The 23,437-nt window shown below is 30.9% G+C and overlaps 1 protein-coding gene across 4 annotated transcripts in view; it reads right to left on the bottom strand.

Annotated features, from left to right (window-relative positions):
- Positions 1 to 23,437, bottom strand: part of LOC107441786 (tyrosine-protein phosphatase 69D) — a 542,487-nt gene that overhangs the window by 2,813 nt on the left and 516,237 nt on the right. For all 4 annotated transcript variants that reach the window (XM_071183653.2, XM_071183654.2, XM_043039328.3 and 1 more), the window contains 5 exons: positions 22,765 to 22,914; positions 20,998 to 21,091; positions 13,387 to 13,460; positions 8,379 to 8,510; positions 4,783 to 5,072 (listed from right to left, as the gene is read on the bottom strand). In XM_071183653.2, the coding sequence (XP_071039754.1) occupies positions 4,783 to 5,072; positions 8,379 to 8,510; positions 13,387 to 13,460; positions 20,998 to 21,091; positions 22,765 to 22,914 (740 nt within the window). The remainder of the gene's footprint in view (positions 1 to 4,782; positions 5,073 to 8,378; positions 8,511 to 13,386; positions 13,461 to 20,997; positions 21,092 to 22,764; positions 22,915 to 23,437) is intronic.

The following is a 23,437-nucleotide window of genomic DNA, read 5'->3' as shown; positions in this document are numbered from 1 at the left end:
TCGGTGTTCAAAAGATGTATTTTTCGCCAAATTATGTACAAATATTCAATGGTACTTCCAAATATTAATGCTTTCAAGTATTAAAAATTACAAGCACTTTATTACTCTAAACAATTCAGAAACTTCTACATAATGAAGCCGTGCTTTTTTAGTAATGAATGCTTTTATTCATTTTTGTTTCAACAAAAGGATTTAACAGCTGAAAATATATAACGCGTGCATAGAGAACTGACATTTATTTAATTATTTTTATATTTTGTAACAACATAATGTTAACGGTAAACATAATGCAATAATAACTATAATGATTTATAAGCTCTATTACAGTAAAAGAAAAATTTGAAAAAACTTTACATATTTATTTTAATCCCATTCTAATGTATCCTAATTTCCAATTTAATAACAGTTGTTTAAAATTCGACTGATAGCGGATTTAATCAAAACGATTTATTTATTTCCATTTAATAAATGTTAAAATGCGAAGCAAAAACCATCAAAAGATTGATAACGTACGTTAAAACTTCGACTGTATTAAAATTGCGTATTCTTTACACAGATGATTATAGTAACCATTTATGGTTCTAATCTTGCAGAAAGTACAATATATATTTTAAGTCATTTTCCATTTAAGTAACGCTAACAACTGAAAAAAAAACTAGTTATACATAAAAAAAAATTATTAGGGGGACCGGAAAGTAATGTCGTTTCGGCACATTAAATATTCGTTAGTCTTAAAAACCAATTCATTTTTTTCCGATCCTATTTGATTCGTTTTCGATCCGGCAGTGAAAGATTGTTGCTAATGAGGGTGATCATTATTGATTAAAAATAAAATCTTGATCACGAATATCAAATGCAAAGAAACGACATTACTTTCCGGTCCACCTAATATAATTTATCTAAAAGTTTAAAAGTAAAATTTGAATGACTTTTTATTCATTGTTAGAGACTAATAGAAACAGTAAAATCATGCAAAATTACGAATATTAAAATTTGCACCCCAAAACTATAGTTGAACCATCTTGTGAAAGAAAAAAAAAATTTTAGTTGCAAAATAATTTCTTTACAGTAATTTATAATTATGATCAGTCTAAATACTTAAATGTGATAATAAGGCATTCAAATTAACTTCACATGTTCCTTCAAATTATCAACCCAAATGGGAATATAATGTGTCGACGAATCTCTCTATGATTAAAATGTCGAGTGTTGTTGAAATCATTTCAAATAAACACGCTATTTAGATTCCTAATTTGATCAAGATAAATATTCGATGATTGTTCTAGTCCATTCCGACAATATCTATATCAATATTTGAGCTGCAGGGCAGTAATTATGAAGCCATTACATTACAGGGATATGAAATTAAATTGAAATGTTCAATTACGTTCCATTCAGTTGAATTGTTTAATATGATCCTTTGCTTAATAATGACAATTCTACGTGTGAGTGCTGTTACGCAGTTTTTAACATTTGAGATGAAAACGTGTACCCGTTAACTAACAAAATTTAAGTACAAATTTTATATCCATAATTATATATACACGAAATTTAATAATTTTCTATCAAAATATAAAGTTTGAGACAGTGAATTTAATTAATGTTTGCATGTGTCTTTCTCATTACTCCAGAGCCGTTTGTGCTAGAATTCCAAAATTTGGACAATGGCACTGTAGGCCAGAGAACCATGATCTTTGGCCAAAAGTCAAAAATTAAATTTCAACTAAAATATGTTTAGGCAAATTTAATATAGCCCAAATTAAGTATTCATAATCATTCCAAACATTATAATTTACTTTTTGGACCGACGAGAGTACAATGTAGTAAAAAATATGCTAAATTTTTTTTAAATGTAATTTTTAAATTTATATTTCAGAAATATATATAAGAATTTCACCTTTCTGTTACATTTTTATCAGAGTAATTAGTCTGAAATTATAGTACAATTTTTCAATTTGTTGGATGAGTTACAATGACAAATGACATTTTACAATGTTTGAATCACTTTCGAAATTTATCTCCAAAAAGTTCCACGAGGTAATTAACTTAACTTTTTTTTGTTGTCTTCTTTGATGTTTCTTTTTTCGAAAAAACCTGCCCCATTTTGACCACAGCGCAAAGGTGGACTAAATATATCAAAAAACAAAAAATATGTTTTTTTTTCATGTTTTCGCGTTATTTTCTAATTAATTCGCGTTATTTTGTAATATTACTTTGGTAATATAATTTGCTTTTCATTTTTAATGTAAAATTACGAAAAGTATTATATTTTCATTGCTATATTTAATTATTTAAACGTACTATGTATTTTGTTTAATTTCTGCTCGCCATATTTCAGCCGCCATTTTGTTTTTCTTGGTATTTTTTGTGTATTTCAAAATTTCAAGTACGAATTCAATTTACCTGCTCATAAAAATTCCCAAATTTTAAAACAAATTTTATCGAAATACTAATTTTGGCCACGAAACCTTGGATGCTGGCACACTGTGAGTGAATGCAAAGGACAATTTCTGCTCCCGATCTTAAAATTCTAAAAATCTTTCATAAATTTCTTTCAGTACATCCTGGGGGAAGGGGTGAGTGAAAAACAAATTTTTCTCATCAGTTTATAACATTACAAATTGTTATAAACTAAACGATGTATTTTCTCCAATTACTTAAAAGATTAAATTGCATTTCTATTTAATCAAAAAAAAAAAAAGGAGTTGCACTGGGAAAGTATAACATATTCTTCATTAACCAATTATTCTTTATTCGTCATATTATCCAAAAAAAAATTTGGAGGGCATGATAGCAACTCTCCGATTTTGAACTTTGAAATCTATCTAAAACCACGTGTTTGCTTTGCTTAAAGTTGCATTTTTGAAAAGTATTTCCATAAACATGAACAATGCAATTAACAGTAATTTTTATTGAGAAATTTAAAAAATGAACAAATTCGCCTTGAAAATTCATTGGTTACAGTTGATTGTGATTACAATGCAATTATTGACATAATTTTCGTGCCGAATGGTACAGGATGTAGTTTAAATTTCATTTTAATGAGAACGTCTAAAAACATGTCTTGCTTAATCTAATAACGCAAAATCCCCAGAAAAAAGCAACAAGCAATAATAAAAAAATAGATATATTTTAAGTGTTAATTAATACCGATTGATTGATTATTTACGTGCTTTATCCTGAAGATGGAACAGGTGCTCAGCTAGTTTCTTATAATTTGTCAACAAAATACTTATTGTAAATTTTTTGCCGGAGGTATTTTAATATATTTTCTTTGTATTTTATACTATTTGTATTTTATATTATTCATTTTTATATGAGTATCTCTCAGAGTTAAAAAAGTTTTGACACTGTTCTTAGAGTTAAATAGTTTTAGATTTCCTAAATGGGAAGCTATTTTGGAGAAACATAGCATTATGTGAAGTTTAAAAAAAGAAAATTATCAAATACTGTGTAATATTATTCATTTTTATATGAACATTCGAGTTAAAAAGTTCTGACACTGCCGTGCTTAGAGTTAAATAGTTAATCTGAATGGGTAGCCATTTTGGAGAAACATTTCTCCAAAGTTTTCTACAAAGAGTTTGCTTGGATAATTGTAATAAAGCCTACATGTTAAATTGTTATAATGTCTCTGAAGCAAAGTTTTGAGTTTAGTTTAAAATCTCGTTGTTGCTGAAAGAAGAGAGACATAAACAATCAACTTCAGAGGAAATAATTATACTTTACATTATCGATCACTTTTTGAGGTGAATATTGATTTATAATATTAACAATACTAACATGACTGAAGAAATTTATTAAAATTCAAACGTCGGACTAATCGATGGATTTATTATATAATTAAATAAAAAAATTTTGCATTAACACTTTTTTCGAATAGATTAAAAAGGAGAAAATAAATTTTCATTTTTGCCTCGTCTTAAACGAAAACCATTATGTATACAGATTTTATAAAACGTGGGGTGTAAAAGAAGTTCATTGAGAAAGCATTCCAGTCCTCTTTGTTTTAGATGCAGCAAAAATTTAAATTTTTAATCCACATTGGAGATTAAGATTTAGATTAAGATTTGATAAAGATTTTTGTACAAAAGTAATTTAGTGGATGTTCCCTCAATTCAGCATTGAAAAATTCTTCGATATGATTATCGCGTTGTTGACTGTAATCGATCATTTCTAAAATCAGATGCTCGAGACAAAATGAATTGAACTGCGAATTAATGAAATTGTTAAAATGAATTACTTTTTCATAAAATGACTGAATTACCTTGAAGTTCGAAGTAGTGAATACTGTGGATAAGACTATATGCCTGAACCATGTATATAATTAGTGGACGGTTTGACTTTTAAATTTTGTAATTTTTACAAGCTTTAGTTATTTACATTAAAAAAAGTTTTAGGATGAAATACGCAAATATTTCGATTCGTCATATCAATAATTTATGATCTATATTTATATTTGTTGATAATGGGAACATACACAAAAATTTCAAATATCAGAACACAGAAATTTAAATATCAGCACAAGTATTTTTTACTTGGGATATCAGTACCGCTTTGTACCCTGCACTCCAACTGAATGGAAATTGATAGCAATTATGTTTGGTGATAAATATTTCTTAGCAATAAATTTTATTTGTATTAAAAATTCTACTTCAACGCTCATATAAATAAACAGTCACGAAAGTGATTTATTAAAACGTGGCAATTCTTAAAAAAATTTGAATATTTTTTTTACCGGAGATAGAACATAGACTAAGATCAAGGCAAAAAATTCTGTACCTGCAATGTACAGTGATGGGCCCAGTTGATATTTGACTGTTATGATGCTGTTGGACATGTTCTATGGCAACAATGAGAGAGGATAAGTTTTCTGGTACTCCAGAACCACAGGACGACCAGTTGATGAGCTGGAACTGACTCATTAAATGCTTCTGCTCGTCCTCTACGTCAGTTACAATGAATTGTCTAAGAATGTAGTGAGATGTTTGGCTTGAGCTTTTCAGTTTCACCCGAACTGTCTCGTAAATCTCTTCGTGGCACTCGTCTGGCCAATACTGCGGACACTTGTTCTGGAAGAAAATAATTGCAATTTTAATAGTGTATTTCGAAGATCTTTCACTGAGAAAATAAAGAAATCTGTGCATTTTACACTAGAAACAAAGCTTTAATTTTAAATTACACATACCATCTTGCAGTAAAGAATGGAATGAGCAAATAACTTAAGTATTTAAAAAGCTATTAAACTTTTTTTGAAGTTATACTTCTTATGCGACTTCCATCAAGGTTGCATTAAACGTTTAACGCTACATTTTTATTGGCCGGGAAATCACGTGGTGGTATCCAGTTTTCCCTCATTCATTTCCATATTGTTTTGGTTCTCACTAGCATGAAAATAATAAAAGTCATAAAAGTATTCGCGATCGCAACGAACTATAGGGGGCGTTGTTGTATGAGACGCATACCTGCGATTTCTACATGAACCGTCATTCAGTTACTCTAGAGACGTCGTTAATGTAGCATGTAGCATTGCAACGTTCCTTCTTTATTGTGACTAATTAAATTTAAAAAAGAAAAATGCTTGATATTCTTTCTTATGCAAACGAAAACAAAATGGTATCTCTTTTTATTAGAGAAGGAATATCCAAAACACATCGGAAAAATATTTGTACATTAACAGAAAAAAATATGCATATTCTTATAAGAGTTAAAACCTAATGCCCGAGAAATAGTTTTACTAAATTTAATGATATAACATGAAAGGCCCATTTAAACTTTACATTCTATAGTTTTAAGAATCATATTACTTCAAAAATTAAAATGAACAAAAAGTATACATAAGCCTCATAATTTTATGAAATTTAATTTTGTAAACAAAGTTTTTTGACAACAATTTTTATCAAAAAATTTCAAGTTTCAATAAAAAACATTATTTAGAAACTAAGAAACGTAAAATAAAGAATGCTGACGAAACAAAAACAAATGAACAATTTTTTTTTGTCGCCATTTTTAGTGCTACAAAAATTCGTCTTTGGGATTTGCCAAAAACAAAACAAGATGCAATTGAATTTTTTTAGGAGGGAAATATTTTACCGAAAAAACGATAATGTACCAATTCCCACAACATAAAACTTTATCTTGGTAAACGTTCGTTTTGGAAATGTTATTTCATTTGGAATCTTATTTATCAGAGTTCATATGGCGATATGATTGTTTTGAATCTTTGCTAAACTCTATATCGGCTCATTTTCCACCGAAATCCGATTGACTATTTTGATTTTAAATAAAGTGTTTTATTTTATGAATTGTCGCAAAAATTTTAAGTGTAGATTAGCGGCACTTAAAAACCGCCAAATCTGTAGCGGCGGTGGCGTTAATAAGTACCGAATTTTTATTCCATACTTTTCTGAATCATATTACTTCAAACATTGGAATATACAAGAAGTATACATAAACACATAATGTTATACCATTTAATTTTTCAAAAAAAGTATTTTGAGAACAATTTTTATCAAAAAATTATAAACTAAAAAACGGAAAATAAAGAATTCTTAGGATAAAAAAACGATTTCAAGAATTCTTTACATTGAAATAAAAACTTTCATATTGTTTCTTTTTTTATTATTCTTATAGTTCTTAATCAGACGTAAAAAACCATTCTGTAGAGAACCATCATCAAATGAAAAAAAAATATTTACAGTCAAATTTTTTATTGTAAAAATCATTGCACTTACCTGATTTATAATTCCCGGAGAATTCCAAAATGATAAGTTCCTTGTTTGAAAACTTTATTCTCAAATAATAGATGCATAGTTTATCCCTTCATTACTTTTAGATAACATACTATACAGCAAAATTTTATAATAGATATGAAATTGAATATGTAGCTAAAAACAGAATAGCTGAATTCTAGTTGAACTTATTCTTTCAACACTAAAAAATACTTACCAAGAAAGCGATTAAAATTAATTAAGAATCAGCACAAATGGCACTATTTCAAGTAACTTGGATAATTTTTTATTGTTGTTTTCCGAATTATATGGATACAGAAATATATACTATTCTATAACGAAGAAGAATATGTTATAACTATTACAATTCTGTATGTTCTGAATTCATATTTATTCACTGGAATGACGAAAGCAATGTTGACTTCACTTTAATTCGTAATGAATTGAAGACAGAAGAAATGCATTTTACCTTAATACACACATCTGTAACAGTATCCGAAATCGGAAGTCATCAGTTGCAAGTTTGTTGATAATAGAAATAAAAAATTATTGCGGAATTTTTCTTCAAATGTTTGGCGTGTTCTGTTCCTGAAAGATTTACTAATATTCTGGAGATTTTTTTCAAGTTCTTCGGCCTTTTCCTTAGGGAAATTTTGTTTCTTATTTGCTGCTAAAAAATGGCGTCTGATTCAGTCAATGATTTCGATGGAACTAAATGAAAACGTGATAAATTAATGTCCGATATTTACAGGCTCCCGCTAGACGGCGTACTCGAGCGTTGCGATCGCGAATTTTTTTTCTATAAATATTTCTTTAGTTTGTTTTGATACACATATAATTTAATAGGGTAGTATTTTTTATTTTCAAATTTAGTGGATAACAATTGTAAAAAATGAGTGAAAGCAATCCGACAGACAATGCGACGGATTTAAGGTTATGTCAAGGTACGTTTCTTGTGAATATCAATTGATTGTTAGGCTTTCTCTTCTGAAATTACATTATGACGCATTCACATACATTATTAATACAAATACATTTTCCAGGGCGAGACGATGAGGCAACCACAAGCACTGGTTCAAGAGGTCCACGAGGGAAAAATGCACAATATTACCGTGATTACAGAGCACGGAAGCGAGCGGAGCAGGAGAAAGAGTCGTTGAATAGAACTAGTGATCCTTCTACGACTGCTGATTCTTCTACAATTAACGTCGCAGGTTGCGAAGTTTAACTTCTTCCACGCACTATTTTTTTCCCCTCTTTTTTATTCTTAAAATCGCCAATTTGGTGAGATTTTTCCATCCAGATGAAAAAACATCAACATCTAAGAGTAATTCTTAATTTTGGCAAAATTTTATGAGGCCAGATAATGCAGAGTTGGAGTAGTTTTTTAAATGTAAAAAAAATTAGATAACAAATGCTTTTTAATTTCCATCACATTGAAGTTTTGCGCCATGTTCAGAATTAAAATAAAAGTCGCTGGCTAAAGGTAAGTCAAACTTCTAAAAGTCACGAATAATTGTTGCAAACTCACAACAGTTATAAAAATAGCACATTGTTCGCAAAACAGCGTTATTTCTTGTGACGACAGCGAAAATCGGTTTTAAGCTACGTTCCTGCTGCATAAGTCCGTTAAAAAGGCTTACTCACCAAGTCTGGTCCCACCTCTGAGAGCATGACGAGAGTGGTGATGTGTTGCTCCTTCACCATTCTCCAAAAGTCACAGATGGTCTGCGGCAGAGGATCTTGGGTGATGATGAATGAAAGAGAACGGTAGTAACCCTAAGGAATAAAAAAAAGAAACACTTGGTGATAAGATTATGTTAAAAAAATATCAAATAATGAAATGTTAATAGTGGACGTATTTTGATGACGTAAATCTTCTTCCAGCATATAATGTCACTGTGGGGAGAATATTTTTATTTGTTGCTTGTGTATGAATAAGGTATTTCTTGCAGCAATAGAACGAGGCACTATTTTAATTTAATAATGTTATTTTACTTGCGGTTTTTAAGATAACCCTTTTTTTAAAATTAAAGGTAAAAGCTTTTTACTCGGTTTAAACTTGCTCTATATTCCCTTACCTGATATTTTTTGTAATGTATAAAAACCACAGCCACCGAAAAGATCTTTAAAACTAATAAAAAAACATATCCGAAATAATTGAAAAAAGAATGAATATAATGATAGGGAAAAAAAATGTGAACATGAAATGACTAACTCGGAGTGGCTAAATGCTTCTAAATGAAAGTTGTTGTTAGAAAATAAATGTTTTTTTTCTTCTATTTCCGAATTTTGAAATTTAAAAAAGCAGGCATGCTTTACTTAACTTTCTCCATGTACAAAAGAAATTCCATGATCCACTCCAATAGAGAGGAATCTTGGAACTGGAACTGGCTAATTGAAAAAAAAATATAATATCGTCAGTTCCATATCTTCCTTTTCCTTTACAGATTTCTCTTTTGCTCAGAAAGTTCTTACGTTATGAAATCGTCTTTCCTTTAAGTACTTGAATGAACTTTCAGCTTAACTAGATCAACACTGTCCAACTTCGCACATGCGCAGTTTCGAACAAATTAAACAAAAGAAAAGTAACGTAAAAAATCTCATCAAAAATAATTTTTCTCTCTTATAATTGATGTGTTTACCTATTGAAAATAAAACTTTCTAACAAAAGTCAATTCAGAACAACTTAGGAGACATTGCATTTTTGCAATTAGATTTTTATACAGCAAAAAAATAAATTCTTTGTTTAAACTTAATTTTATACAAAATTATCTTTAGGAAATGTGAATAGATTTTAAATGTGTTGTCAGTTTTAAAAGTTGAATTAAAATATTTTTCTTAATCTTGTTCTTTTTAAATTTTTTTTCTCACAACTGATTCAGAAAGAAATGCTATTCTTTCATAACAACATACATTTTTATGTTATAAATGTGTCCTTTGGAAAACAGTTCTGCACAATTAGAGTTTTTAAGAAAAAATCTATTCGCATTTTCTATCTCAAGCCTCATTAAGCACAATTAAGGAGTGAGGAAAAAATTAAATTGCTAAAGAGAAATAAAATGTGGTAGTCTTTCCATTTGGTTGCACACAAAAGCTAGTTCTGGTTTTGACACTAAAGAGAGCAAACAAATTTAAAGCGAAGCTTTAACCTCAAATAAAAATAAAGAAGCAACGAAGACTTTGTATTCGACAAAAAATATTTATTGTTTGACTTTAAAAACAATCTATTTTCTTTTTTTTTTTCTCTAAATTTTCAAGTGACGAGTTTTGAGATTAAAAATAATTTTCACGACATTTATTTCATTTTTAATGAGTGTAATAAAATATTTATAGTCAAGGAGGAAATAATTTTTGGAACTATTTACATATTTGATTATTTTACTAATTAAATTTTTTGTAGTAAAAAATGATAAAAGTTGTTGAGCTGGTTTTAATGTACATACGTTTGCATTTAAGAGTAATATCTAATGAGATTGTTTAAAATAATCTGTTATATCATTATCTTCAAAGAATGAGTTATTCTATAAAATACTCTCAAGTTCGAGAGGAATAAAGAAAGTAACACTCAGTTTTGCGTAAGTTTAAAAACGCATAAAGACATTTAGTAAGGGTAAATATAATATACCGTATATAGAAATTATTATTATTAATATGGTTTTTGGCATCTTTGCAAGTTTCCAGAGGAAACTATAGAGTAAATGTTTTCTTTTCCAGTGTTACGTTCTAAAATACGAATTTTCTCTCGTACTTTGAAGGAAGAAAGACTTATGCAGTCTGCTCCAAATGTGAAGCCCAGTAGGCCTCAGCCGAACATTCCTTGACTGCTTGGGCCTTTCCAAGGAGGACTTATACGTTAGTCCACTTCTTGTCATCGACTTTTTGAGGGTCAACAACCTATTGGATCTTGTCTGTCTTCGTCAGACAATTGGATGATAAGGAACAACAACAACGTTCTAAAATAGCGACAAATTTGCTACAGTTTTAAAATGTAGTTTTTGGTATCCTGACAAATTACTGGAGGAGACAATAGAGGAAATGTAATCTTTTTTATTGTTTGGTCCAGGAATTTGTCATAATCGAGACACTTTTGCTGGAGTATTAAAAATGGTTTTCGGTAATTTACAAAGTTCTGGAGGATATAAGAGAGGGACTGTTTTCTGTTCTATGGTTAGGTTTAAGAACTTGCTATAATCCAGACAACTTTGCTAGGTTTTTAAAAGACGGTTTCAGGCATTCTTACAAGTTTCTGGAGAGTAAATGTTTTATTTTCTATTGTTTTAATCAGAAATTTCTCGCAATGGAGAAAATTTCTATAGAGTTTTAAAAAATAGTTTTTGGCATCCTGCTAAGTTTCTACAGAAAATAATAGAGGAAATGTCTTCTTATTCTGGACACAGAAAGAGACACAGCTTAAAATGTGAGTCAGTGAAAATGGAAACAGCTCGAAATGAACAGTAACGAAAATGGACAAAATATGTGTTTACGAAAATGGACATGACTCATAATTGCGTTGTTACGAAATTGGACACAGCTATTTAAGAAAATGAACATAGCCCTTTTCCATCCTCCTTTATGATTATTGTTCTATTTTTATTGAAATAACTAATGAATATAATGTCATTTCGTGATGTAATTCATTTGCATAAATTACTTGGTACATTTTATGAAATTAGCCTTTTTTTGGAAAGATTTTAAAAGTCAACAGTTTTTATAAGGTTGCTATGGATCTTATAAATTTGTAATAGTGGTAGTAAATTTACGGTGTTGGAATTTAAATTTTCAAAACGCACGTTCAGAGTTTTGAATACGAAGACAATGTCTGAAAAATTACAATAGTATTACCCATAAAGTCAGGGATTTTGTCCCGTAATGATTGCATTTAGTTCTTAAATAAGTAATTAAAAGTAAGCACGAAATTCTTTGTTAAGTTGTTAAATTTGGTTTGAACATTGAAAAGGTGCATTTTTGCTGTGTCCATATTCTTAAACACGCATTTAGAGCTGTGTTTATTATCCTAAACGCGTATTTCGAGCTCTGTCCATTTTCGTAAACTCGCATTTTGAGCTATGTCTATTTCTAAAAGTACGTGTTTTGAGCCGTGTCTATTTTAGTAAACACGTATTTTAAGCTGTGTTAATTTCTTTTGAGCTGTGTGTTGAATGTTATCTTTTCTATTGTTTGATTCAGAAACTTGATATAATCTAAATAAGAGTTCTAAAGGACAATTTTTTAGGATGCTTTCAAATTTATGAAGGAAATAATAGAGCTTTCTATGGCATTGTTTTGGAGTTAGTCAACTTGAATAGGATTATAAAAATGATTTTTAGCATACTAATGAATTCCTTTATGAAAAAATAGAGAAGACATTGTGCCCTTTATTATTTCGTAGTTGGCGAGTTTTATAAGAGAATAAAATGGTATATTGTAGGCAACGATACTGAGATACAGTTTGTAGGTGCATTTTTTTATGTATTTCCATTATATCCTTTATCCTCTTTTTCATGAATAAAAATTTCCTTATTTTGGAATTTTTTTTCTACTTTTTAAAAATAATTAAAATTATTTAGCTGCAATTAAAAAAAAACTTTTCCTTTGTTTATCTCGTTGACTATTTTTTGAGAGACAAACCCTCCAGAAGGTTTATTTCTTTTTGTGCAAAATAGCCCGATGAAATTACTCCCTCCCAGTAATGAAAAATAGTTTTTGAATTTTTATTGAGAACAAACAGTTCTATGTGTATGCTATTATCTCGTGAAAAATTAAGCAAGAAAGCCTACACTCATAAAAGTTGAATTAAGTTAAAAATTACACTATATACATTTTCTCCTCATTGATTACACTCAAATCTCCAACAAATCTCTTTAATCTAAATAATAAAAAGTTAAAGAGAAATTAACCCTGACCTTCATAGGTTTTATATATTTTTGTAAATGAAAAGTTAAGGAACGATTATCGAAAAAACAAATGAGCAGAAGGGTTTTGTGCTTTTGTCAGAAATGGCATGCGCAATGCAGTGTAAAAATGCGAAATTTTGTAAGTAACACGGAGAAAAAAAAATTCCGACAAAATTACCGTACTGTATAGTAATGACATTTCAGGTAGAAAAAAAAAACAAACAAAATTTTGATAAATAAAACCAAAATATACCGTATTTAAAGTATTTATTTGGTACTTTTTCCGTTCATATGGTAATGGTTTACTGGAAATTCTGGTTTTAAAAATTATTACCTTACAGTTTCTTATTACCATACTATTTTCGCATTACCATACATTTAGCAAAATTTACAAAATTGAAAAGTAAATTCAACCTAATAAATGGTTTTTATGCCATAAAATTACAAGGTTTTGCCATATTTCTCAAATTTTATCACATTCTCTAACACTATGTTAATTTTTTAAAAATCATTACCAAAGCACTTCGATAAAAATTACCGAGCTTTTTGGTGTTTCCATAGAGCCTGAAATACGGTGAATTTAATCATATTCTAGTAGTGGTGACTATACTTTTTTTATCAGGGTATAAATTTTTATAAAGACTACGTCATGAAATAATAAAATTTATGTAAATTTTGTATAAAATCTGTCGTATTAAAATTACTTCAATAAACATGAATTTAACTTTATGGGATATCTAACATATACATTGACTTACCTGAATATGAGAAGCATTGATATAGGACGACTGATCAGCAATGGAAGGCAATAAAATTACTCGATTCATATCATCTGAAATCATAAGATGTGTGAAAATATATTATAACACGAAAAGAAACTATCAAAATAGTAAGGATAGAGTAAAGATTTTTGAATATGATAATTGGCATATAAAACTTTATCTTTTAAGAAGACACCATACGAAGGGAGAAACTTTTAGTGGCAAATTCTCCTTCACCTCCTTAACTAATTTTAAATGGGAAGTATGGAAAATGTGAGTTCAGACAAACCTAGGCCATGAAGTTACAAAGGCTGAGAAGGAATTTTTTTTAAAAATTCAAATCAAAATATAATACCGTGGCTGGGTGGCGCAGTTGGTTTGTCGTCGGCCATCTGAGCCCAAGTCTGCGGGTTCGATCCCCGGCCCAGACACTGGATTTTCGGGATGCAAAAAATCCTCATCGGCCATGTCGTATGATTATGCGGCATGTAAAAAATCCCTGGAGTGCCTTATTGGCTCTTGGCATTTCCAGCAAAATTAAATTCCTAGTGCACTTTAGCATCCAAATAGAGTCTCGGTGCTGCCATCTAGTGAGTCAGAAACTAGACGTCCAAATTAACATGACCAACGGTATCTCACCCATTGTGGTGGTCCTGAAAGAGTGGATACCGCCTCTGGAGAACGCACTAGGTCTGCTCATCGGCAAGACCGATTGTGCAGCTCATTGGAAATAAAAAAAAAGAAATGATCTGAGAATTTTCTGAGATTAAAACTTTATGGCTTACTCTAGGTTTGTCTAAGCGCACTTTTAATTTCTTTTAAATTTTAAACTAGTAATGAGGGGAAAGAGAATTTGAGACAAAAAGTTTCTCCCGTGGTATGGTGTCCTTTTCAGAACATGAAAGTGAAAGTAACTTAACTTAAAATAATTGAAATTATGAAATGATTTTTCAACTGATTTATTCAAATAAAAGTAATATACGCCAGCGGTTTGCAAAAAGTCTTTAGCAGAACCCTAGGGTTTCTTAGAAGGGTTACAAGTTTAAACTTTATATAACCAATTATGATTTCTGAAGCCTGTAATAATCATTAATAATTCAGTAGTTATTTAATTATTTGGCTAATTCGATGAAATGATTTACGCAAAATGCTGGTGAAATAAATAATAAAAGTATTGAATTAATAATGAAAAGGAAATGTACTTATAAAAAGTATTTATTAGTATTTCCAATTGAACTTTTAAATCTAAAATAAAATAAAAACAAATTAAATAATAGGGAAATGTATTTCACTGATAACCATTTTCAACTTAATGACATTTTCTTTCACTTCTATTTTAACGCTTATCGTAATTCAATTTATTTTATTCAATTTCGTCATGCATTTAAAGGAAATTCAGAGCTAGACTAGATGTTGTCAGATGTATGAATTAAATTACCAAATATGAAACTCAATTTAAGGAATGTTTTAAAAAATTAAAATTAGCTTGCTTAACTCTAGTGAAAAATGGTTATAGAATTCGATTTCAAAATATAACTTCTGCATTTATTTATTTATTATTATTTTTTTGAAATTACATTTACCCCCAGGAATTAATATTGTATTGCTTTGTAATCATGGCGATTATATTAGTTTAAATTTTTTGGATTTAAGTATCAAATTTTTACTCTTTCTTTTATTTAAAATACGCTTTTTCTTTTACGTTTTATATTCTTTTCTTGTTTTCTTTGTGTTTTCATCTGATATGTATGCTGTATTTATGAAACATAGAATACAGTAAATAAAATAAGCATTAACTATTCAGCAGTCAAATGCACCCGATACCTTTTTCGTAAGGGAAAGATTTCGTTTTTTTGAAAGTTGTAGTAATTTTTTTAAATTTTTAATAATTTTTCTCTTATTTTATTTAAAATCCTTTCTTTTACATTTTGTATTTGTTCCTTGTATTTTTGCGCATTTTTATCTGTTTTTTTTTGTTATATATATATATATATATATATATATATATATATATATATATATATATATATAACTGCTGTTTGTAGAAAATGCAACACCATGAAGGAATCATCAGAATCAAATGAAATTCGCAGCAAATGTCAATTATAGGATATTATGCAAATTAATAAAGTTTCAGAGCCATCGCGCGTGCGTGGCGCGCGCAGCGCCCTCTGAATTGATGCTGAAAGCGTATAAATAAAGTGCTGTAGCGGGACGTTGAAAATAGTCTATGATTATTTGTTAGTGGCAAACGTTTAGTGAGACCTGAGTATGCCTCCACGACGGAAGAATAAGAAATTCAAGCAACTTACAGAGTTTGAACGAGGGAGGATAATCGGCCTTCGAGAAGGAGGATTTTCCTATCGCGCAATAGCAGCTCGTATGCAGCGGAACAGTTCCACAGTGATGCGAGTTTGGAAGCAGTGGACCGACGAGCACCGAACAACTCGAAAAACAGGCACTGGACGACAGAAGGTGACGTCAGAGCGCGATGATCGACACCTGCTCCGCATGGCGGTGAATGATCGCACAGCTTCCTCCAGGCAGCTGGCAGCACATTGGTCTACTGCTACAGGTGTACAATTGTCGGCTTCGTCAATTCGTCGTCGTCTGCTGCGCCGTGGATTGCGTGCAAGGGTGCCATTATACAGGATTCCCCTCACGGCGGATCATCGACGGCTGCGTCGGCAGTGGGCTCTTGAGCACAGAGACTGGCGAGCTGATTGGCACCAAGTTGTCTTTTCAGATGAATCACGCTTCGATTTGTGGACCCATGATGGCCGTGTTCGTGTTAGACGTTATGCCGGTCAACGCTGCCTTCCTGAGTGTATTATTGAATGACATAGTGGTCGAACACCCGGAGTTATGGTCTGGGGTGCGATTTCGTATCATGGACGATCCAATTTGATACGAATTGAGGGTAATCTCAATAGCAACAGATACGTCCGTGAAGTGCTACAGCCCGAAGTCGTTCCTTTCCTTCAAGGCATCCCTGGAGCTATCTTTCAGCAGGATAATGCACGCCCACATGTTGCGCGGACTGTTAGAGACTTCTGTTCAGCACAACGCATGCAACTTCTTCCTTGGCCTGCTTATTCGCCGGATATGTCGCCTATTGAGAACGTGTGGGATATGGTTGGTCGGCGTCTCACTCGTGATCCGCGTCCTGCAGTTTCCAAAGACGAACTTTGGTTGCGCATACAAGCGATATGGAATTCTCTTCCTCAAGCAGATATTCAACGTCTGTTTGACTCCATGCCACGTCGTATAGCAGCACTTATTGCAGCGCGTGGTGGCTGCACCAAATACTGATTTCGGACGCTTAATTTGTTTCTTTTGTTTTGAAAATTTCATCATTTATTTGTATCAGTACAAGTCGTTTCTGCATTAAATTTCATTTGATTCTGATGATTCTTTCATGGTGTTGCATTTTCTACAAACAGCAGTTTATATATATATATATATATATATATATATATATATATATATATATATATATATATATATATATATATATATATATATATATATATATATATATATATATATATATATATATATATATATATATATATATATATATAACATAATAGTTAAATACAAAAAGGACAAAAAGAAAAAACACGAAAAAAATTAAGAAAAACAATAAGTTTTATTTACCGTGCATAAGCTGCAAGTAAATACAACTCATACATGCATATATATATATATATATATACACTCCTCAAAAGTGAAATTGCAACACCAAGAAATATTGCACGTAGCAACACTACGTGCATTATTTCTTGGTGTTGCAATTTCACTTTTGAGGAGTGTATATAGTAGGTTGTAACTCATCAGCAGCTAACAATAATAATACCTTTGAACGAAAAAAGTGTCGGGTTTCGTTATAGTAACGTGGTGAACAGTAAAAGTTGTAGGCCATGTTGCTATTGGCTGGACCCCACACTAACATTAATAACATGAGAACGCAAAGAATTTTTTAAATATAAAACCAAAACTTTTAATACATAGTCAATGCAAAACCAAACTCTGTCCATGTCTACGGTGACAAATACCACAACATCAACAATCATTCCTCCAAATTATTGAATTGAATATGGTGCGTCATAAATGAATATAATTTACGATCGGTTACGGTTTAGACTTTTGTGAACTGTGTCAATCTCGGAAAGAAACTTTGAACTTAAAATTTAAATTGGGCCAAAAGATGATTGAAAAAATTACTTGGAAAGTTATTGCAAAAAAGTTTAGCTTTGAAATTTTACACCTACAACGTAAAGTTGTATTCGTTGTTACCGATTATTTTGAATCTGACAATTTGCGAAATAGTAATACCTCTGAGCACCTTGACACTAATGCAACTGCCATAGTTCTGTAGACTAAGTACCTCAAATTTGAAGTCAATTTCAAGTAAAATTTTTTGCTTTTTTTGTGAACTTGAGCATGGATAGAATTCAGTTTTTCAGTGAATTAAAAGTTATGGTTTTATATTTAAAAATTCTTTGCGTTCTCATGCTATTATTTTTAATGTACGGTCCAGCCAATAGCAACATGGCCTACAGCTTTTGCTGTTTGCCACGTTGCTATAACGAAACCCGTCACCTTTTTCGTTCAAAGGTATTATTGTTGTTAGCTGCTGATGAGTTACAACCCTTTTTATTATTTATATCTTTGCTGTATTTTACAAAATACTATATTATATATATTTTGATGTTTAATAACTCATAAAATAATAAATATAGATTAAAATTAATAACATAGAGGGTCAGATAGACTCAAAAAGTTTCATGATCCTTGTAAATAAATTTCCACGTGTGCCCCCTTCGTCACACGGAGAATATCAAATCTATAGTCAATTTCACGCCAGGTAGCGGCAAGCATGTTGGCATCCACAGAGGCTATTGCGGTTTTCTGAAGCGCATAATGTTCTCCGTCGAAGCATCCTTTCGTGCTTCTGGCATTCTTAATCGCCATAATGTGCGCATATGGGGATATGAAAATCCCCATGAATACCGTGAGACACAAAGGGATTCCCCAAAGGTTAATGCGTGGTGTGGACTAATGCACGACCGAGTCATTGGACCTTTCTTTTTTACAGAAAAGACGGTCTCATCAGTCGTATACTTAGACATGTTGGAAAACTTCGTATTTCCACAACTAGAAGAGCTTCTGCCACATGTCTTTTTGCAACAAGATGGTACACCACCTCATTGGGGTATCATCGCTCGTAGTTCCTTAAATGACCATTTTCCAGGAAGATGGATTGGGCGAGGAGGTCCAATTCCTTGGCCACCCAGATCACCTGATATAACGCCGCTGATCTTTTTTCTTTGGGGATTTATAAAGGACAATGTTTGCGGGAGGATCGTGTCGAACATTGATGACCTAAAAGTCAGAATTACAACCACAATAGCCTCCGTGGATGCCGACATGCTTGCCGCTACCTGGCGTGAAATTGACTATCGACTTGATATTCTCTGTGCGACGAAGGGGGCACACGTGGAAATTCATTGACAAGGGTCATGAAACTTTTTGAGTCTATCTAGCCATTTATGTTGTTAATTTTAATCTATCTTTATTATTTTATGAGTTATTAAGCATCAAAATGGGTCCGGGACTTTATAAACACCCTGTATATATATATATATATATATATATATATATATATATATATATATATATATATATGTATATATGTGTGTGTGTGTGTGTGTGTGTAAAGTGTGAATAAATTAAGTAAATGAAAGGTAATAACTACCGTTTATACTTCAAAAGCCAATTTTTACAACCAACATTACGATGAACTCGCAACAGGGTTCAATTTTAAACATTACTTAAGTAACTTGCATGAGTTAAGTTCTATTTGCATATAAATTAAAATTTTGTGTCATTAATTATATTCCTACCTAATTTTTTTCATTTTCGACTTGAAGGAAGGAATATCTTTGGATTACGAAAGTCTTTAGATATTATTTTTCTTAGAACGCGAAACTTTTAATGAATTCTGTCTCAAAATGAAATCATTAAAATTTGATACTTTCAGTCAGTTTAAGGGTTGTCTCACTGGGAGTAATTAAAATAGTTTCAAAAACATTTTTTGGATTTTGGATTTTGAATTTTTTTTTTAATCTTTTAATTTGAGGAAAAAGTTCTCTCAAGTATATAATTCCCAGCCACTAATATTTCTTTTAGCGCTCTTTTTTTTAAAATTTCTCTTTAACAGCATGGATATTGTATTATTGTAATAAAATTTCAGTTTAGAATTAATTTTGTATTACTTCATAAGTTACTTTGTAACATTTACCATAAATAGGCATGAGTTGATAATTTTCCATATGTTTATATGCTTAAATATAATAAGGCTAATCGAGTCCATTAACGACAGTTCTCAATCATAGTTAATTCTGAGTAACGTCTTGCTAAAGCATATCTAAACAAATAGTTTCATCACTATATTAATTTTACTATAATTGAAAGATGTAATAAGCTCTTAACCAGAATTTCTCTTTATGCCTTACTCTTCAGGGAAAATAAGGAAGCTTTTTGAAACGTTTAACGTTTGAAGTTGAAGCGTTTCAAAGCATATACGCTTCAGATACTTGAAGCGTTTTAATACAGATTTTGGTATGAAAGGTAAGCATTTCAAGTTTGAAGCGTAATATATGAGTTTTATGAATTATTTTCTTCTTTGTAATATAGTGAATATCTAATTAGGGTATGCTGAGTTATAGTTCCATACCAATGTGGTAGGTTAATTAAAAACTAAGTTAATTAAAACATATTGTTTTTAAATAAACATACCCCTCTTTTCGATTGAATTTTATTTTTAACTATCGAAATATAAGCTGTAAAAACTTTTAGCACATTACATCACCGTGACAACTACTTTACACCATAGTGGCGTAGTTAAACCCCATGCGTGACTCTTGGATCTAACGTTGCACTACAATGTTCTTTTACATTACTAGGTGCAAAGTAGCCGCTACCATTTTTTACTTTATCAAACTAAAATTTATAATTATATGCACATAAGAGTCGGTCAATTATTTTTACCAAACAATATAAAGTAAGAATCATTAATTCAGTACCCACATGTACAGTGCGCAAAAAAAAAAAAAAAAAAGAACCACCCTGAATAACTTTTGATTTAATGATCGAATCTTGACGTTCTAGGACTCAATCTTAATGGCTCGAAAGGGTGACCTCAAATACGCTAATTAATAAGCGAAGACTATATTTTAAGTTACGAAATCAGAAAAACCTTCTCTGAATATACATACCTTTTATTTTTGGACGTATTCGGATTTCTGACTCCCAAAGTATAAGGGGTAGCCGCAATCTGGGAAATATGTTCCCAATGGCTCCAAAGGTTTTGACTTCATAATGTTAAATGTACTTTTTGCGCATTTCACTATATATCGAGAATGTTTTGAGAGAATTGAAATATTTTTTACACAATTATAAAATTCGTTCATCCAAAGATAATTCTAGTCAAGAAATAACATTCAATAAATATTTATTACTTTTTATTATTTTATTTGTTTTTTATTATATCGTGTTTGATACTTAATTTTATTTATTATATCGTATTTGTTTGATACTTACATGGTATGATACATTCATATCTGTTTTTGCATCTATTGATTTCCCATGCACCAACGCAATATGTCTTGGGCTCTTCAAACACATCATTTAATTTCTGCAGTGGAAAGATACACGATTTTAATTTTCTAAGAATATATGAGAATTGTAAAATTAAAAAGTGGACAAAAAGTGCAATAGCGATAGCAACGCCACCAATCAGAATTATAGCGGAAAATAATTGTTTTTACTTACGTCAGACTAAATACTACACAGTAAAAAATATGGTTGAAACTGTCAGAATATGATAAATTTATCATCATGTTTCTGGCTCTATGGGGATAATAAAAAGCTTTCTTGAGCTTATCTTATTCTTTCATTAATTGAGCTTATTTTTATTAACAGAAGAATTATATTTAAAATAAATCAAAAACTTAATCTTTTTAAAGGAACATAAAATATTTATTTCTTCTCTTCTAAATCAATGTAACGGATACTTTTTATTTCATTATTATGCAGACTTATTAATTCACTGTCGCCTCTAATCGAAAGCAAAAATCTATTTATAACTTTTTAGTCTAAATTTCCAACTGCTAAAGGTTTCGGTTGCATGGTTGCAATAATTCTCATAAATTTGCTGGCGACTCGTGATCGCCAAGGTATTCTTTTAAATCCATATTGATATGCTAGTTGGCTTTGTTTTGGCTATGATATATTATGATAAATCGCCAAATTATGGATCTCCTACCCATACTTTCTACGTCCGTTGGGAATAATTATATTCACTTGGAATTCAAAATTTGGTGACTAGGAGTCCCCTTTGGTCCTGTCCCAGTCATCCTAACGGTTCAAAAAGATATGCAATCGTAACAAAAATGTTGACAAAAACTTCTTAATGTGGAAGTTATATTTCCTTGATCCCTTCAAGGGATTTATTTTTGATAATTGGTAATTATCATGATGATTTGTATTGATGGCCATTCTCTATAATCTTCAAGAAATATTGCTTAATAAATTGGATTTTCATATTCACGATTTATATTAATTTCCTGGAGACTTTCATTTTGTTTCATCCATTTACTTTTATTTATGGCCTAAATGAACATTCATGTATTACACTATACCAATATTGGCGGCTACTGACGGAGACACAAAACTTCCGTCATAACTTTGATTATGTAAGGCCCAGGGAATTTAACTTAAACTGGCTAATAAATTACACTGTTAGAAATTTCTCGGAAAAATGGTTAAATACCAATTTATTTATTTGTTATTTGACCATATTCAAACAAAACAGCTAAATAATCATAAATAAAATGATATTCAAGCTGTTAATATTAAGAAAATCCATTTATTAATTGCCTTCACCTAATACGGTAAAATAATCAGAATTTAATCGCACCAGCTAGGCTCACCTAATGAAGCCACTTAGTTCTTTGCAGTTGGGTACATGTCATGGCCCAAAGGGGTAGTCTGTCAAACTCATGACCGGCAGAATGGGAGTTCATGTCTCATAGTTGTCACCGCATTATTTCCTCCATTCCCTTCAACACACGAAGAGTTTCTAGTGTCAATTGAATGGACAGGCTTCTGCCGGGTATTTTACCGTAATTTCAGAATGAAAATTCTAACAGTGTATACACAATTTGCGCTGCACTCTTATTTCAATTTTTAACCTTGAAGTTGAGCTATCACCGCTGTGTTTTTGTCACTATCTTGATTGTCCACTTTTCATTTCGGCAACTCTTTTTATAAATCAAAATAGAAAGCAGAATGAATACACAATCTTACCTCGAACTCTACCTCGAGTCCCGTTCTACAGTTATCCCTGACTTTTCCTTTCAGCAATTCGTAATGGTCCCTGAGGTGGTGTAGCTCCAGCTCTGTATCTCCAAACTGCGCATGCTCCATAAGAGCCCGATACACAAACATGTACTCCTCCTGCACACAATGAATAGCATTAATTAATATGTATTACAATTTAAGTATCTTTACACTGCCTTAACACTTTTTCTTAAGTGCTGTATCGTATCGTATAAAATTCCGCAACTTGTTACGAAACAGGAAGAAAATTACTGTTTTATGTAATTGTCTATTAGTTTATCAATAGCAATTCATTAGTCTAGTAAAAATGCAAATTTTTTTTTATCAAGGCAAAACTGGCGATATGGTAAAATAATTTGTTACAGTCTTATAATAATATAATTGTTTATAATAAGTTATAACCAACGATTACAACATAACCTATCATAACGAAATATCATACTTTTAATCATAAATATAAGAAATCGTAATTCATATATACAATTGAAATCATACTTACGAGGGTTGCTATTTATATTTCTGGCCTTGGCAACAGCAAGTGTTGCTAGGCGACCCCAGACGATTTTAATCGAAAGTTTGATATTTTTAAACATAAATTCAGCAGACGATTTACCATTATAGCTTCATTTGCGTTGTTGAC

This window comes from Parasteatoda tepidariorum, chromosome 7 (genome assembly GCF_982258835.1).
Source record: "Parasteatoda tepidariorum strain Cologne lab strain chromosome 7, Ptep-v5.0, whole genome shotgun sequence".
Taxonomy (NCBI): domain Eukaryota; kingdom Metazoa; phylum Arthropoda; class Arachnida; order Araneae; family Theridiidae; genus Parasteatoda; species Parasteatoda tepidariorum.
Note: the sequence above shows the minus strand (reverse complement) of the source record. Positions and strands in the feature narration are given on the sequence as shown.